Source organism: Populus euphratica, unplaced genomic scaffold, assembly GCF_000495115.2.
Source record: "Populus euphratica unplaced genomic scaffold, PopEup_1.0 scaffold58.1, whole genome shotgun sequence".
In the NCBI taxonomy this organism is placed as follows: Eukaryota; Viridiplantae; Streptophyta; class Magnoliopsida; order Malpighiales; family Salicaceae; genus Populus; species Populus euphratica.
In genome coordinates, this window is record NW_011499864.1 from 1091681 (window position 1) to 1107622 (window position 15942).

The following is a 15942-nucleotide window of genomic DNA, read 5'->3' on the forward strand; positions in this document are numbered from 1 at the left end:
TGGTTCAAATACTTCAATTGTTTATTATGAGCTAATTATGTTCAGTCCTTGTGATGTATTAATATAAATTAAATAATCCTTGTAGTATTAAAAAAATAATTAAACAACCTTTATTAGCGTTCATCATACTTAATTTAATGATTTTGATTTTAAAAGATAATTAAACAACCTCCTCCGTACTTCAAGTTTTATAAAGTTAATCGTCAACTAATTGTACTTTTATAGAAAAATTGAAGCTTATAAATTAAATTATTTTTATTATTACTTTTGTTAATGAATGGTGATTGAAGTAATTTATTATTAAATGAATGAAATTTAAGAGGGATGATTGAAAAAAAAGAAGAAGAAGAAAGAAATCAATAGACTCATGTACCTTCCAAGAGATTAAATTAAACTTTGTTAAAATCAGTCTTATCTATAGTTTTAAAATTTAATCTATAGTTAATTCTCAATTTTTTTAAAATAAATTAACACATTGATAATCCAATTTTAACCGGATTAAATTTAAATTAAATCAATAAACCACTTATTAATTTTTTTAAATTTAATTGAGACTCAAATCAACCCTACAAATTAAGTAGAAATTTTTTAAAAAACAATGGGCATAACAACATATATTTATTTAATTAACATGTTTCAAAACTTAGGCTCCGTGCTCCCACATTTTACACAATGTCATCTAGGGTAACCGTACCCACTAACATCGGTTGCCTTCCCCTCCCACTTTACATTCCACTAAGAAGAAAATAGCTAGGTTGACTTTAGAGCCAAGAAATCATCAAATAGCTGGGATCCTCTAGTAGCTTATCAAAAATCAAATAAAGTATGCGATTTCATATGCAAGCGACTCAAATTTTTGATATCCTGCAGCTACTAGGAACGTTCAAACATCCTCGTGATGCATGAATATTTCTGTGGTCTACGAGACGGTGCTAGCAGCTCCAATGTTTGCTCTCCTGTAGATGTCTGCATGTGGTCTGTGAGACGGTGCCGTGTAGAAAAATGCATATCTTGTACTTCATTCTTTAGTTATTTTACTATTAGTGAAAATAAAACCATGTAAGTGTCTTACCTTTAATCTTATCCTTTTAAGTTATTGTTGTTGTTGTTATTGTTATTTTTATAATATGGTGTATGTTGTTATTTCTATTTGTTTGATGGCAACCTTTCTTCATTATACAATAATAATCTAATAAATTAGAATTATGGAACTCGAAATTATTTTATATATATAAAAAAATTATGGGCTAACGTATTTCTATTATTTCTATATTCATGCTCCTATGTATTCTTTGTTTAAATTTATGTTGTTTCTCTTCTTTAAGTTTTCTCAACATTATGAATTCTTTGTCAGGTTATTGAATTTATGGGTTTTCTTAAGAATTCTTTGTCAGGTTATTGAATTTATGAGTCTTGATTATCTTAAATCATAAACAACATTTATAGTTTTCTCACCATGCAAGAAAAATAAAAAGAAGAAATGAGTTTGAAATCAAAATAAAATTATGGGTTTTCTAATTCAATCATGGATTCACCTTCTTCTCTTCGATGAGCTTAATTTCTACTGATTTGAATACTATTTTGGGCGTTTTCTTTCCTATTGTCTCTCTCTCTCTTCTTTCTTCTTTCTATTTTTCTTCCACAAATACTATTTTGGGCGTTTTCTTTCCTATTCTCTCTCTCTCTCTTCTTTCTATTTTTCTTCCACCATCTTTTTCCAAGCTTATATCTTTTTCATGTTTAATGAAATAACCACGCTGAACACCGACACAAGGAACTAAATCAATGGTCAAATTATCAACAAAAAAAAAAAAACACTTGAAGAAGCAAAATTAAAAACAATGAACTCAAATATAAAAAATCACTTACTAATATATATATAACCTATATCGTAGTTAGGGTAAGGCTCTGGTTATCATTAAAAAGGAAAAAGAAAAAACCTATGACAATAACAACATATTATTGCCCTAACGATTGATAGGCCATGGATATCAAACACACCGAAATTGAGATTGATAGGCCATGGATATCAAACACACTGAAGTTGATTGTTGTTTTTTTATTTTATTTTTTTGGTTCAAGTTGTTGTGATTTTTTTTTTTTGTTTTTTTTTTTTTTTTTTTTTTTTGTTCAAGTTGTTGTGATTTTTTTTTTATTTGGTGACAGGGTATTGTGGAATTATTGTGAGCTTGGATTTCGGTGAGAACGTCTATGACATTACCATGTTTGGTCTTACATCTAAGAAATTTTTTCTGCGTGTCCAAAGAACAATTTCTTAAACTGGCTGTTGGAAACACTGTTATGGTTGTATGACATTAGAGAGTGGAGTTATTCAACTCGTGTTGCACGGAAGGTTGATCAGTTTATCCGTTAACTCAGAATTTAATTTAAGTCGGGTTTTATTTCAAATTGTTTTAAGAATTAATTTAATTAAACTCTAATAACTTGATAGTTCAACTAATAACTTGAAATTCAGGTGAGACCTAGCTATATCAATTCTAATTAAACTCTAATAACTTGATAGTTCAACTTGAAATTCAGGTGAGACCTAGCTAAATCAATTCTAAGAGTTTTTTTCATTCTAAATGATGTCGTTTTATAAAATATTTGGGCTGACCTGGCAAATTTTAAGCCAGATCAGACCCGAACCGAGTTTGAAAACCGTATAATTAAAGATTGGTCGGTAAAGAAGGGGAAAAGGAAAGTCAAGTAAAAACACCACTAGTTTATTTCGACGGGTTTCTTCTTGAAGGCCCGTAGGATTGGAAAATAGAGATAATGGGCCTACAGAATGTAACTCAAAGGCCCTATTTGTTATCGTGAGAATAGAGATGCAAAGGACTAAAGTCGGAGCCTTGCCCATGTCCATCGTTGCCTAACACAAAGAGGCTCTGTCTAGCTGTTTGCCATTTGTCTAGTTTTCTTTTTACTACAGAGCACCAATGATAACTTTTAGTTCCGTTATAGCCCAAACAAAATATTTAGTTCCGGCCCATAAATAATATTTAGTGCTATAATTGGGCCTTTCCTTAAAGCCCCATATAAAACTATAACATGGGCCTTGCCACTTAACTAATGTCAGAATATAGAGCCGAAAACCGATGGAAATCATCTTTGTACGATGAAATGTATTATTATGTAATTAAGTGTCTAATAGAATAATTATTTTTTTTGTGCAAAACTAACTTTTAGTAACGCAACGGGGTACATCGCAAAGCTCCTTTTAGTCCTTGTAGTTTTTTTAAAACATATTCAATCCCTAATTTACAAGTCACTCACAGATTGGTCCTCATTTGGGATTTTTATCCTTGTATATTATAAAGATACAATTTAGTCTTTATAATAAAAATATTTTCAATTAGATCCTTGCATGATTACTTTTTATCATGAATGGCTCACTACATAGTTTTTGTTTGATGCCGTGCTTATAATGTAAGGAGTCTTTAAGTTATAATTATGATTTTAAAAATTAAGCAACCAGATATATAACGGATACTTGCATTACATGATCCATTATATCTAATTATGCATGTCGTTCGTGCTTAATTAGGGAAGGGTGAGGATAAGCTAATAGTAAAGCTTCATATTTTATTCGTTTCATATAAAATCATTTGTTTTTAAAGAATATGTTAATTTTGTGTTATTGATGTATATCACTTATTTGGTGTTTGTATAAATATAAATTTTTTTTTAAAAAAAAGACATTAGAACTAATTAATCATGATTTAATGATAAATTCTCCCCAACATCATTTAAAAAATATAAAAAAATAATAAAAAATAGTTCATTAAAATGCAATCAAATAACAAACATACTCATTACATATCCTATTAATTCATTACTAATTTACCTTTTTTTCTAAAAATTATAAATTAATCGCCTGAGATTCACAAGCTATAAACTCATCACAACTCCCTTGCATCTAAAAAAAAATATCTAATATTTTGTTTAAGCAGGTCTTGTCAAGATCAGATTGTTTAAGAACTTAAATCAATCTAAATTAAAAAAGTATTAAAAAAAAACCTAGTTAACCCAATAAAAATCTTAGATTGATTTAGTGATTTGATTGACCCGAGAAATAATACATTGACTTATTAAAAAAAATCAAAAAGATATTATTTTGATTTTTTTAAAAAAAATTTGGATCGATGTGTTAACCCAATAAAAATCTTAGATTGATTGATCCGAGAAACAATACATTGACTTATTAAAACAAATCAAAAAAATATTATTTTGATTTTTTAAAAAAAAATTTGGATTGATCTTGTAACTCAAGTCTTGCCGGCAATCAATATAATCTACCTATATAATCCACCTAGTTAGTGGATTAAATTGAATATTGACATGCTTGATGCTGCTGGTGTTCTAACAAATTGTAGAGGATGTTTGCTGAGACTTGATTAGCCTTTGGCGTGGGGTATCGTAGTGCTACTGGTGCTTAATCTGGAGCAGCAAGGCTAGGTCCTGTGGTAAGAACCTGGAGACTGTTTGGTCGCACTGCACAGCAAAGCTAGCCTCTAACAGACTTGACACAGCAAGGCTAGCCTTTAAGTGTCGAATATGGGTGTGAGGCATCTTCATTCGGAAGTAGATTCCAAAGTGATTGCTGGCCTTCTGCCTGTAGGGGGTTCGGAGCATGAAGTAGACGCAGGATTTTATTCCATGGTAGTCAGCTATGTCAGGAATATTGAAACACACTATACCTATCGTCAAGCAAATTCATGCGCAGAAAAATAGGATAGTGTTAGTATCGATCAGGCATCATTCTGAATCTCCAGCTTGCATCGTAGAGTGTTAGTCCACGGATTTACAAGGTGTGAGGGAGTTTAGGGCTTCTTTCTGGGTTTTGGGCTGGGCTTTCCTGCCCCTTTCATGACCAAAAGAAGAAGACACTTTCTGGGTTTTGGGCTGGGCTTTCCTGACGAAAAGAAGAAGAAAAATTGTCACCATACAATCAAACTATCGTTACATGTGAGTCCACATGTTCATGATCTTTCTCAGATGACAATCCATGATTAATGTAGGATTAGTTTGATAGAATATGATATTTTTTAAAAGTGTTTTTTTGTTTAAAAATATATTAAAATATTTTTATTTATTTTTTATGCTAGTATATCAAAATTATTAAAAACACTAAAAAAATATTAATTTATTATTTTTAAAATGAAAGGCATGCTGAGAACATACTAAAAAACAAAAGCTACAGTACTCTCAGACCATTTACTAGCTGTTTTTTAGGGTTTTCATAAATTCAATTTAATTATTTTCCTTTCGTAGATGTTTTAGGGTTTTTTATCAGCAGGAAAATCAGTATTTTGTGTTCTTTAATTTTTGTAAAGGATAGCCATCTTATATATATAAATATTGTTGATATTCTACTTAAATGGTTAAGGAAATAAAAAATGTTGAAAAAGGAACAGTTTTTATTCTGCCACTACCCCAAGCATTCAAGTTGAAATTCCAAAGAAAGGAAAAGAAAAGAAAAATTAGAGAAAACCTAAACATAGAAAAAAAGACATGAATGAAGTAACAAGAAAATGTTTTAGAAATAAGGCAAGTCTAATGAATTATGGCAAGGATGAATTTACTATAAGATAAAAGATTGTATTCCATATTTGTTATTAAATAGGATGCATTATTTATTTATTTTATAAAACAATTAATATCACTTAATTATTTAAAGGTGAAGTTAATATAAAAATAATATTTTTATTTTAAAAACGTGCTAATAAAATTAGATTGGAAACCTGTTGCCTTATTTTTTAAAATGTTTTTTATTTAAAAATAAATTAAAATAATATTTTTTAATTTAAAAAAAATTATTTCTGACATAACACATTCAAATAATTTAAAATTTAAAAAAAATTAATTTATAATAAAAAAACAAAATATTTTCAAAACACAAAGATATAACAAAATTAAAAAAAATTAATTTATAATAAAAAAAACAAAATATTTTTAAAACACAAAGATATAATTGCAAAAGCCTTTTATTTGTACCTTCTTATGCCCACGTTCAAAAGGTTAAGCAATTTGCTTGTCTAGTGGCTTTCACGACCCTATATCCCACGCTCCTGCCTTACTGCTCTAACGACTGTAATAAATTCCGAACCAACTTGGCAGCTTGACTTGGAATCTAATGTCCGGAATGATTTAGGTTAAAAACTAAAAAATAAAAAATTGGATGATCTAGATTTAATCAAACCTATAACTCTCTGTTTAATAATTTTTGCTATAAAAATGATATTATTTTTAATTTTTTATTTATTTAAATCGTGATTTTAATCTATCAATCCGTCTTTCGAGTTTTGTTTCAGATTAATTCCTAGACAAATGATTACAATTATCATCCTCATCAAAATTATTGAATTTGACATAATTTATATTCTTGTTCAAGGGCTGGGTTAACACAAATTAATTTAAAATAGTTTTGTTTTCATTTTACAAAAAAAATAAATTGATATTTAAAAAAATTAAACCAAATTTTTATTATATTATCAATTTATTAGGTTACTCAAGGTACATCAAATTAATTTTCATCTAATTTAAATTTAAACTTAATTTGACAATAATTTAACTTGGCTAAGTTAAATTAAATTTTAATTCATGAATTGTTTTATCAAATCAATTTAATTATATAAAATTCAAACTAATCACGGATTTCACGGTACTGGTTACTAAACACTAATCCTAAAGCACGTTTTTGTCTCATCTTTTAACCTTTTCAGTAACTGAACACTGGTTAAAGGCCTAAACATGCTAAAACTAGAAATGCCTCTCCAATTCGATCTCCTCAGTCAAACACACAAGACAAGACAAGACACGAAGACAAGAGAAGCCATCCAAATAGACACCGTTAAGTTTTTAAGCTTTGATCGCCTTCTCTATATATATATATATATATATATATATATAGACACACACACATCATCAATCATCATCATGTCATAACGAATCTCATCACGCGCCACATGAATAAGCAAGTGGCAAAATCCGAAATTTTGCTTGTCTGTAAATTATTAAACCCTATCCCCAAATTTTTAATTTAATTAACTAGTTTTTGCCTTCATTGAATTCGTTCAATTAACTCTCATACTCTCTGAATACATTCAATTAAATATCAATGCTTAATTTCTATAAATTGATTAAATTTTTAATATTCGTTATCCAGCTTAATTACATGACAATTGAATAATTTACATTATGAGATGATTTTTTATATAATTATTAATTTATTTTTCAAAAAAAAATTCTTTTACTAATATAACATTTTACAAATATAAAATATCACATCCCATCATAAATAAAAAATAATTAATAATATCACATTTGTATTCTTAATAAAATCAAAATTATATACATATTATTGAGTTAACCTAATAAAAAACTAATGTCCAAGTTAAAAATATAAATAAAAAAATTAATTAAAAAACACTTAATTTCTTAAAATTTATATTATAATTATTTTTTATATAATTACTTGGAAACATTTTAATTATTTTTTATCCAGTAATTAAATAGCCAGTACCATAAAATTTTTCGTCTAAAAACATGAGTCGAGGCCGCCCCCGGAGCATCTCCGTGATTAGGGCGTGCGGATCAAAATCTGGATAGGAAACTGCACAGATACATCATATCACATGGCCTGTCTTCTCCTCTGCCTTCCTCTCCTTCCCTTAGCTTCTATAATATAGGAGTAGCCAGTAGAGTCACTTGCGTTTGCTAAATTTTTACCTTTTATCCATGAGCAGTCAAGCACAAAACCACGAGTTTCAAGAATGGTGGAACAAGCAACGCGGCTTTCTCGACAAACCTGATAGCACCGCCTTCTTAACCGTCGAGATCCGCAACCCTACCTCGGATCCAACCGTCGATAAAGGACACACTCGTAGTGCTCGCCAGCTGTCCTGGCTTTGGCTCCTCAAATTCCAACAACTCGCAACCTCCCTCGCGTGGCTAACCAATGGCTCAGTTTCCCTTCTCCGAACAGCCAATCGCAGGATCGCGACGAACAAAACAGACTCGCCATCCGATTCCTCGGCCTCGTCACGGCGGCTTTACAGGATCATAAAATTGTTTTTATTTCTGGTGATTTTGTTGTTGTGTTTCGAGTTAGTTGCTTATTTCAAGGGATGGCATTTCAGCCCCCCGTCGGTGGAGTCGGCGGAGGCTGCCGTGGAGAGAGTCTATGCCAAGTGGTTGGAAATAAGAGCTAGTTACTTGGCGCCCCCGCTGCAGAGCTTGACAAATGTGTGTATTATCTTGTTTTTGATACAGTCGGTGGATCGTGTTGTGTTGATGCTAGGGTGTTTTTGGATCAAGTTTTGGAAACTGCGGCCGGTGGCGGCGGTGGAGTATGATGGTAGTGAGAGCGTGGAGGATTATCCTATGGTCTTGGTGCAGATTCCAATGTGCAATGAAAGGGAGGTAAGCAAGCAGATGTAGGTTTCTAATCCTCAACTATTTTTTTTTAAAATATTACTGAATTTGTTATCTTGTATGTTTATGTTATTTTTTATGATATTATTGCATTACAATAGTTTAAAAATCATTTTAAAAAAGAAGCATACTAGCTAATTATACCATTACGTGTTTGATATTGTTATAGTTTTTGGGATTACGATTTATTAAAGTATAAGAAAAACTATAAATTGTAGCTTTTTCATTGCAAAGAATTTCACTAGTATTCGAATAAAAATATAATATGTGCTTATTAATCAAATATTTTTAAAAATGTAGCTAAAACAAAACGCAGTTTTAACCTTACTTCACTGCACTAGCAAATGAAACTTACCTAGTGGATTAGTTAGCCATGTAATTATTCGTAGAATTCACTTTACCTAGTGGATTAATTTTTAAAAATCATTGGTTGGCATACAGGTTTACCAACAATCTATTGCAGCATGCTGTGTCCAGGACTGGCCAAAGGAGAGAATGCTTATACAGGTTTTGGATGATTCTGATGAATTAGATGCTCAACTCCTCATCAAGGCAGAAGTACAGAAATGGCAACAAAGGGGTGTGCATATATTGTATAGGCATCGTCTCATACGCACAGGCTACAAGGCAGGAAACCTGAAATCTGCAATGAGCTGTGATTATGTAAAAGATTACGAGTTCGTGGCAATATTCGATGCAGATTTTCAGCCAGGACCTGATTTCTTGAAGAAAACTATCCCTCACTTCAAGGTAAAGTCATGATCAATTTGCTGTAACCTGTATAATAGTTTAAGTTCTCTTGCACCATTGATTTGGTATATCTGCTATTATTTCACTTAGCACATAATTACATGATTAGTTTTGATGTCGGCACACTGGAGCTTCCAACTGGTTGAATGTGGTAACCTTGTGAGCTGATGCCTCTCTAGATTTGGCCACTGTGTTTTTTGTTAGAGAATAATCTGCTTTGTTGCGATGATTTTAGTGAATTGTTTCTGAATTTGTAGGGGAAGGATGACCTAGCATTGGTCCAGACAAGGTGGGCGTTTGTAAACAAGGATGAGAACTTGCTCACAAGACTGCAGAACATAAACTTATCATTCCACTTTGAGGTTGAGCAACAGGTGAATGGTGTTTTCATCAACTTTTTTGGTTTCAATGGAACTGCTGGTGTATGGAGGATTAAAGCCCTTGAAGAGTGTGGTGGTTGGTTGGAACGGACAACTGTTGAAGACATGGATATTGCTGTTCGAGCTCATCTCTGTGGATGGAAGTTCATATATTTGAATGACGTTAAGGTTTGTCATGGTATTAAAACTTACACATTTTGAGCTGGATAATCAATGTAATTGTGTTATTCTGTCTTTCTGCAGTGCCTTTGTGAACTTCCAGAGTCCTATGAGGCTTACAAGAAACAGCAACATCGCTGGCATTCTGGTCCAATGCAGTTGTTCCGCTTGTGTTTTGTCGACACACTTCGTGCAAAGGTACTGAAAGCAGGATTTATCTGCCTAAGAAGTTTTCCAATGCAGTGAATCTTTTCGACTACATTTAGTGTCAACAACCTAAAATATTTCCTTCCAAATTACAGGTGTCTTTTGGCAAGAAAGCAAACTTGATATTTCTTTTCTTCTTGCTAAGGAAGCTTATCCTGCCTTTTTACTCCTTCACTCTCTTCTGCATCATTCTCCCACTTTCCATGTTCCTACCAGAAGCAGAGCTACCAGCTTGGGTTGTTTGCTATATCCCTGGATTGATGTCTATCTTGAATATTCTCCCAGCACCACGGTCATTCCCGTTCATCGTCCCATACCTTCTGTTTGAGAACACCATGTCCGTGACCAAATTCAATGCCATGATATCCGGATTGTTTCAACTAGGAAGTTCTTATGAGTGGGTAGTCACAAAGAAATTAGGAAGATCGTCAGAGGCAGACCTAGTTGCATTTGCTGAAAGGGAATCTGACCCCTTGGTGGAAACTACAAATCTCCACAGGTCTTGCTCGGAATCAGGGCTGGATGTGCTGAACAAGATAGAAACAACCAAGAAAACTGGGAAAAAGAAAAGAAATAGTTTGTATAGGAAGGAACTTGCTCTGGCGTTGATACTGTTGACTGCCTCGGTGAGAAGCTTGCTATCGGCCCAAGGAATTCACTTCTACTTCCTGTTATTTCAAGGGATAAGTTTTCTGGTTGTTGGTCTTGACTTGATTGGAGAACAGGTGAGTTGACCGTCATATCGTGACATCCAAGATTGACGACTCTCCCCCAAATAGCCTGTGACTGAAGCAAATTAGATACTACACTGTTCAGAACCGTAGACGTTATTTCACAGTTGATTGAAGCAGCCTATTCGTCTGTTCTCGGCAAGGATTTGTGTTCTGTTCATTTATTTATTTTAATTTCTCTTCTTTTGTGAGTAAAGGACCGCTGTATTATTGTGGCTGTCATCTCAACGCTGGAGGTTATTGAAGGTAATCCCAGAGTGGTGGATGGCACCGGGACACTCTAAAATTAGTGCAGGGCATCGATTCTCCGCCCTGCTGCTTCATTTCGGTGGCTTTTTGTGTCGTGGTGTAACGGAAACGTGCACTTGCGTGCCAAGATGGATGAAGCGGGCGTCATTGGATTGTCACATTATATGTCGTTCTCATTCTTTTTGAAGATCGCTATTTCATAGATTGTTTACCCACAAATGTAAACTCGAAAGATATTATCATTTAGTGAAATTTATTTTATGTTAAAGCTTCTGGAATAGAATGCCTGCTTTGAGAGGGCCTGGGTGAATGTACGGTATTAGCTGAGTGGAGCTTTTCCAATTTGCTAGAACAGCTTCTCCACAATGGTGTGCTTCTTTGGTTGAATGCCTATCATGTTACGCCTAGGAGGGATTGTAGATTGAGGCTTGATTTTGCTCCACTCGCCTGTCTAAAAGTATCTGAAGCATCAGATTGGATGTGGACAAATAATTCTCTTTCATTTGACGGGTACTCTTAGTGTTGATCCCATCAAGGGTTTTTGGTTTTTTAACCTTGTTATAAATAAAGTTCTAAGGTATAGAATCCATGTTTAAAAAGAAATTACATTTCCTTTCATAAATTATAAAACTCTTAAAATATAATCTAAACTTCAGTTCATTCATAAAAACTACATCGGTATCCTTTTAAAATTATAATTCCATAAGAACAGGTTCTAGAAAACAGACGAGGGTTGAGTGATGCGAGTATTTTTGTAGTGTTTATGAAAAACTAGTATCATCACACCCACTTTCGATAATTTCTAAATTTAATTTTATATTTTTTTGAAAATATAAACTAATAGGATGTAACCCGTCACAAGTAAAACTTTCCTGAGTGGCGTATCCGACAAATCCTTTACCCACCTTAATATTTGACACGAATCTAGAAAAACCTAAAAGAACCATCGTCTCCACATCTAGCCCTGCTCTCCCTAGAACTAATTTTATCGATAGTTTTTTTTTAATTATTTTTTTTTTATCAAATCAAACTAAAGTCCAACCCACCTTACACGGATCACCGGACTAAATCATAGAAGATTGCCTGCCCTATAGACCACTGCCACCTGTTTCAAACAACGCGGCCAAAGCAAGCCATCGACAGATTTTAACCGTTGCTGGCCTAGCATTGACAAGCAAGCAACAGCAAAGGCACAGCCAATAATTTTGCGTTACATCACATTTACACCTGGCCTCTCTTGTATTTGGTTTTTTTCGTTTGCGTTGACTTTGACCATCTTCCTACTCTAACTCGTTTGCGTTGACTTTGACCATCTTCCTCCTCTAACGTGGTGTGTGTGTGTGTGTGTATAACTGTAACGTGACTGACATCAGCAGCACATGCTCATGTAAAATCCAAACTTCTTCAGAGCACAGCTAGAGAAATCGGGAAAAACTCAAACGGAGCGAAGTTGTTTACAATGATAGTTAATGAAATCTTATACTGGTAGCAGATAAAAACCCATTACCATAAACGGGAAAAACACCAGACAGAAGCAGTCTTAGGTACCAAGGCAAAACCTTGAATTGTTAATTAAAAGAAAATGATTAGAATTTTACTCTGCCTTGTCGTGATAGTCCAGTGCCAACTTGTTACTCTCTGCTCATGCCTCGCTGTCTACACTCATTGGCTCTGCCTCCTTGGCTTCGGCTTTCTGTATGCACGGAGTCGACAGTAAATCAATAATTGGAAAGGGAAGAAAATCACTTAAAATTTTCTGTATGCGCTGACCATTAAAATTTTTTAAAGGACTAAATATCAATGGCTCTGCTTCTAATAAACATACTGATCTATACCTCAAAGAGGCAAAACACGGTAAGCTTATAAAGAACTTGGGCATTGTAGCAGTTAGAAGTATCAGTTTAAGCTGCATACTTACATTAGATTCAAGAGATCCCAACTTAGACATCTTGGCAAACATGTTGCCATAAAACTTGGCTTCCTTCTTATTGTATTCCTTCATCTTTTCTTTCAAAGCTTTGTGCTCCAGCTTGACATCCCTAGTTTTAAATGATAAATGTGATGTACAAGATTAACTAACATGGAAGGGGACTCCGAAGAAACAAATAAAAAACCACTTCTGTTCAACCGGAATACAAAACCTACCTGTTGTCAGGATCAATCTCAAGAGCTTTCTTGATATCAAACTCAGCCAGATCCAAATCTGCAAGCTGAATATAAGCCTGGGCTCTTCTGTAGAGAGCTTTCACATTTCTACTCTCCAACTCTAATACCTGAACAGTTACTATATCAGAACCCCATCCGCATAACTGATGCAAGACTGAATCAAGATACAGGAACAAGAAAATAACTTCACGTCTCTTACCTTGGTGCACAACTTCTCTGCCTGTTTGTAATCCTTTAATTTCAGTTTGCAGGCAGCGTTGTTTAGGTTGCAGGCGACCTTCAGTGCCTTTGCCTGCTTTTTCTCCTCCTCGCTAAAAGAAGAATCATATTCTATATATTTCACAGCCTGAAACAAAGCCCAACAAATATTCAAATACGTATTACACAGGAGGAGCATTTCACAAATCCAATTATTCAGTAAACGCCAAGCATTTTTTGCAAAAGTTACCTTCTCATATCTTTTAGATGCCTTTGCATATTTTCCAGCCTTGAACAACAAATTGCCCTCTTCCTTCTTTTTGCCAGCAGCTTCAATCTTCTCATCAGTATTCATGTCCCATGATTCCTTCTCCTTGTCGAAGGAAACCAGCTCTATCTCATAGAACACAGTAGAGTTTGGAGGAACAACAGCCAGCTCCTGCTGCGACTCAGATGAGCCAAATGCATACTCTGGTGCAATGGTCAAAAGGGCCAGCTCACCTTTCTTCATCGTAGTCACAGCTTTATCAAGTCCATCAATTACTTGCTCTGTCAAAACATCAATAGTCACAAACACGTTTTGAAGAAACATAGAATGAGGGGAGAGGGGAAAGAACCACAATGGAACTTACCTTCATCTGTCTTGAATTCAAACAACTCACTGTCATCTTGTCCCTTCTTAAAAAATACTGTGCCATCTTGCAACTTCCCAATCAATTTCACTGCAAGCAGCAAAATCAGTCATTATATGGTCTGAACACTATAATATAAGGCAGCTAAGCATTTTCTTTCCTGTTTTGCAAGACCAACCTTTTACAACAGCCCCCTCATTTGGACGTTCATATCCATTGCCTTCCTTCAAGATTTTCTTTATAACCTTCTTGTCATCAGTTACCTCCGTCACAGTCTTCCAGGCAACCAACTCCAGAGTAATCTGAATATTAGCATTAGGTGGAACAGCACTTTCATCGCCAGATGCTGGCTTACCCTTCTCCCCAAATCCATCTAAATTAAAAAATTTAAAACAATGGTAAGAGAATTTTGCAAACCAAGATAATTGTTCAAATCCAACCAGGTCTTCAAGAAGACAGCTTACATTGTGGCTTCACTGTTAAGAGAACCTTCTCCCCCTCCTTCATTGTCTTCACAGCTCTTGCCAGTGCAGGACAGAAATGACCTGGCATATAATACATCCATACATTAAGAACACCAATGAGAGAGACAGCGGTAGATAACATCACCAAGCAAGGATTTACAATACTAACCGTTCTTAACAGTGAACTCTACTCCATCAGACCTAGCAACAACTGAACCATCCTCGAGTCGAGCTTCATACCGAACTGTATAAATAAGAAGTCAAAACAGCAGTTAATGCACTAGAGTCATTGCAACAACAAAAACAAAATAATTCATCAGTGCCGAACAACTAAAATTACCTAACACTTCATCAAGGTCCTTTGGATTCTCCAATTTCTCTCCTTCAACAAGTATCTTCTTAAATATCCCACCATCCTTACAGATGTCCTTGATGCTGCTCCAGGACAGCAATTCCACATCAAACTGGAGTGTGGCATTGGGAGGAATAGTTGGAGCTGAGCCAGAAGAACCATAAGCCAAGTCAGCAGGAATGGTGAAAAGGGCATTTTCACCTTTCTTCATTGTCTTGATACCTAGGTCCCATCCTTTAATCACTTGGCCTGTACAATAACAAGAAGAAACACACGGAATAAGTCATCCTTGTTCCTCATCCAAAACAAAAACCAGACATCACTTTCTCTCCATTTAGCACCAAAGGTAAAAAAAATTAAAAACTGTGACTGCATCAACTATTAGACAGAAATAAGAAACTGAAAACATAGTCAAGACTTTATGGTTACAAAACCCAGAAGAACCAAAACAACTCAGCAAAATTTGTCAATTGTAGGCCTGTATTAATATGGTATATAAATGTTCTAGCAAATGCCATTGGGAAAATAAAATCCCATGAGCATACATAAACAAATCTCTAAAAAAAATGACTAGTTAAATAAGCATCAACGAAGTCTGGAAAAACAACTATCAACGAGTGAATTTTCCTTGAGAAAAGCATCCTGTGAATCACATGCTTCTGCTCTTGTAGCTTCTTCCTGATCATAATTTATTACACTTTCATGTTACGGTGCTTATGCAAGCCTTACAAGCTGATTTGATCTTTCCATAACTTGTCAGATCCAAATATTTGTCCTCTAGATTTCCTCATCACTGAGATCTGAAGTTAATTTTGTAATAGCGTGTGTGTGTGTGTGTAAACATCTTGGAATTCTTTCATACTGTGAAACAGAGCCACTATTTTTATAATGATGAGTCTGTTGATCTCTAAGGTAATCCTCCTCGCTAGCCTCACCCAAGCACTCGTCCCACAGACACGATGCCCTTTTCTACACCATGATGCTTTAGGATTTCATGACTTGTCGCTTTTCCCAGCTGACTATGTTAAAACTCCATTTCCGTTCTAATTGGTCTTTCATAACCATCAGATCAAATCAAATCTACTCATACATCAACCACTCCTTGCATCCATCTTCTCGATACTCTTTGAGATTAACTCCTTAATAGTTATTTGCCCATTTTGTCTTCTCAACTCTTAACCCCCCCCCCCCCCCGGCGCGCACTTATATTTCATC

At 34.2% G+C, this 15942-nt stretch overlaps 2 protein-coding genes across 3 annotated transcripts in view; one reads left to right on the forward strand and one right to left on the reverse strand.

Moving 5' to 3' along the window:
• The first annotated feature begins 7526 nt into the window (after positions 1 to 7526).
• Positions 7527 to 11187, forward strand: CSLC6 (Cellulose-synthase-like C6). The gene is made up of 5 exons (XM_011026287.1): positions 7527 to 8427; positions 8881 to 9189; positions 9447 to 9737; positions 9813 to 9926; positions 10031 to 11187. Exons 1-5 carry the CDS (start codon positions 7744 to 7746, stop codon positions 10667 to 10669), a joined length of 2037 nt encoding a protein of 678 aa, XP_011024589.1. The 5' UTR covers positions 7527 to 7743; the 3' UTR covers positions 10670 to 11187.
• Positions 11188 to 12300: 1113 nt separating this feature from the next.
• Positions 12301 to 15942, reverse strand: part of LOC105125720 (peptidyl-prolyl cis-trans isomerase FKBP62-like) — a 4527-nt gene continuing 885 nt past the window's right edge. Inside the window, exons 3-12 of one of the 2 annotated variants that reach the window (XM_011026288.1) lie at positions 14716 to 14976; positions 14545 to 14619; positions 14376 to 14456; positions 14090 to 14284; positions 13912 to 14001; positions 13530 to 13828; positions 13281 to 13427; positions 13061 to 13188; positions 12834 to 12954; positions 12301 to 12608 (exon numbers count right to left, since the gene is read on the reverse strand). In XM_011026288.1, the coding sequence (XP_011024590.1) occupies positions 12558 to 12608; positions 12834 to 12954; positions 13061 to 13188; positions 13281 to 13427; positions 13530 to 13828; positions 13912 to 14001; positions 14090 to 14284; positions 14376 to 14456; positions 14545 to 14619; positions 14716 to 14976 (1448 nt within the window). In that variant the 3' untranslated portion in view covers positions 12301 to 12557. The remainder of the gene's footprint in view (positions 12609 to 12833; positions 12955 to 13060; positions 13189 to 13280; positions 13428 to 13529; positions 13829 to 13911; positions 14002 to 14089; positions 14285 to 14375; positions 14457 to 14544; positions 14620 to 14715; positions 14977 to 15942) is intronic. The other variant, XM_011026289.1, reaches the window with a different exon arrangement.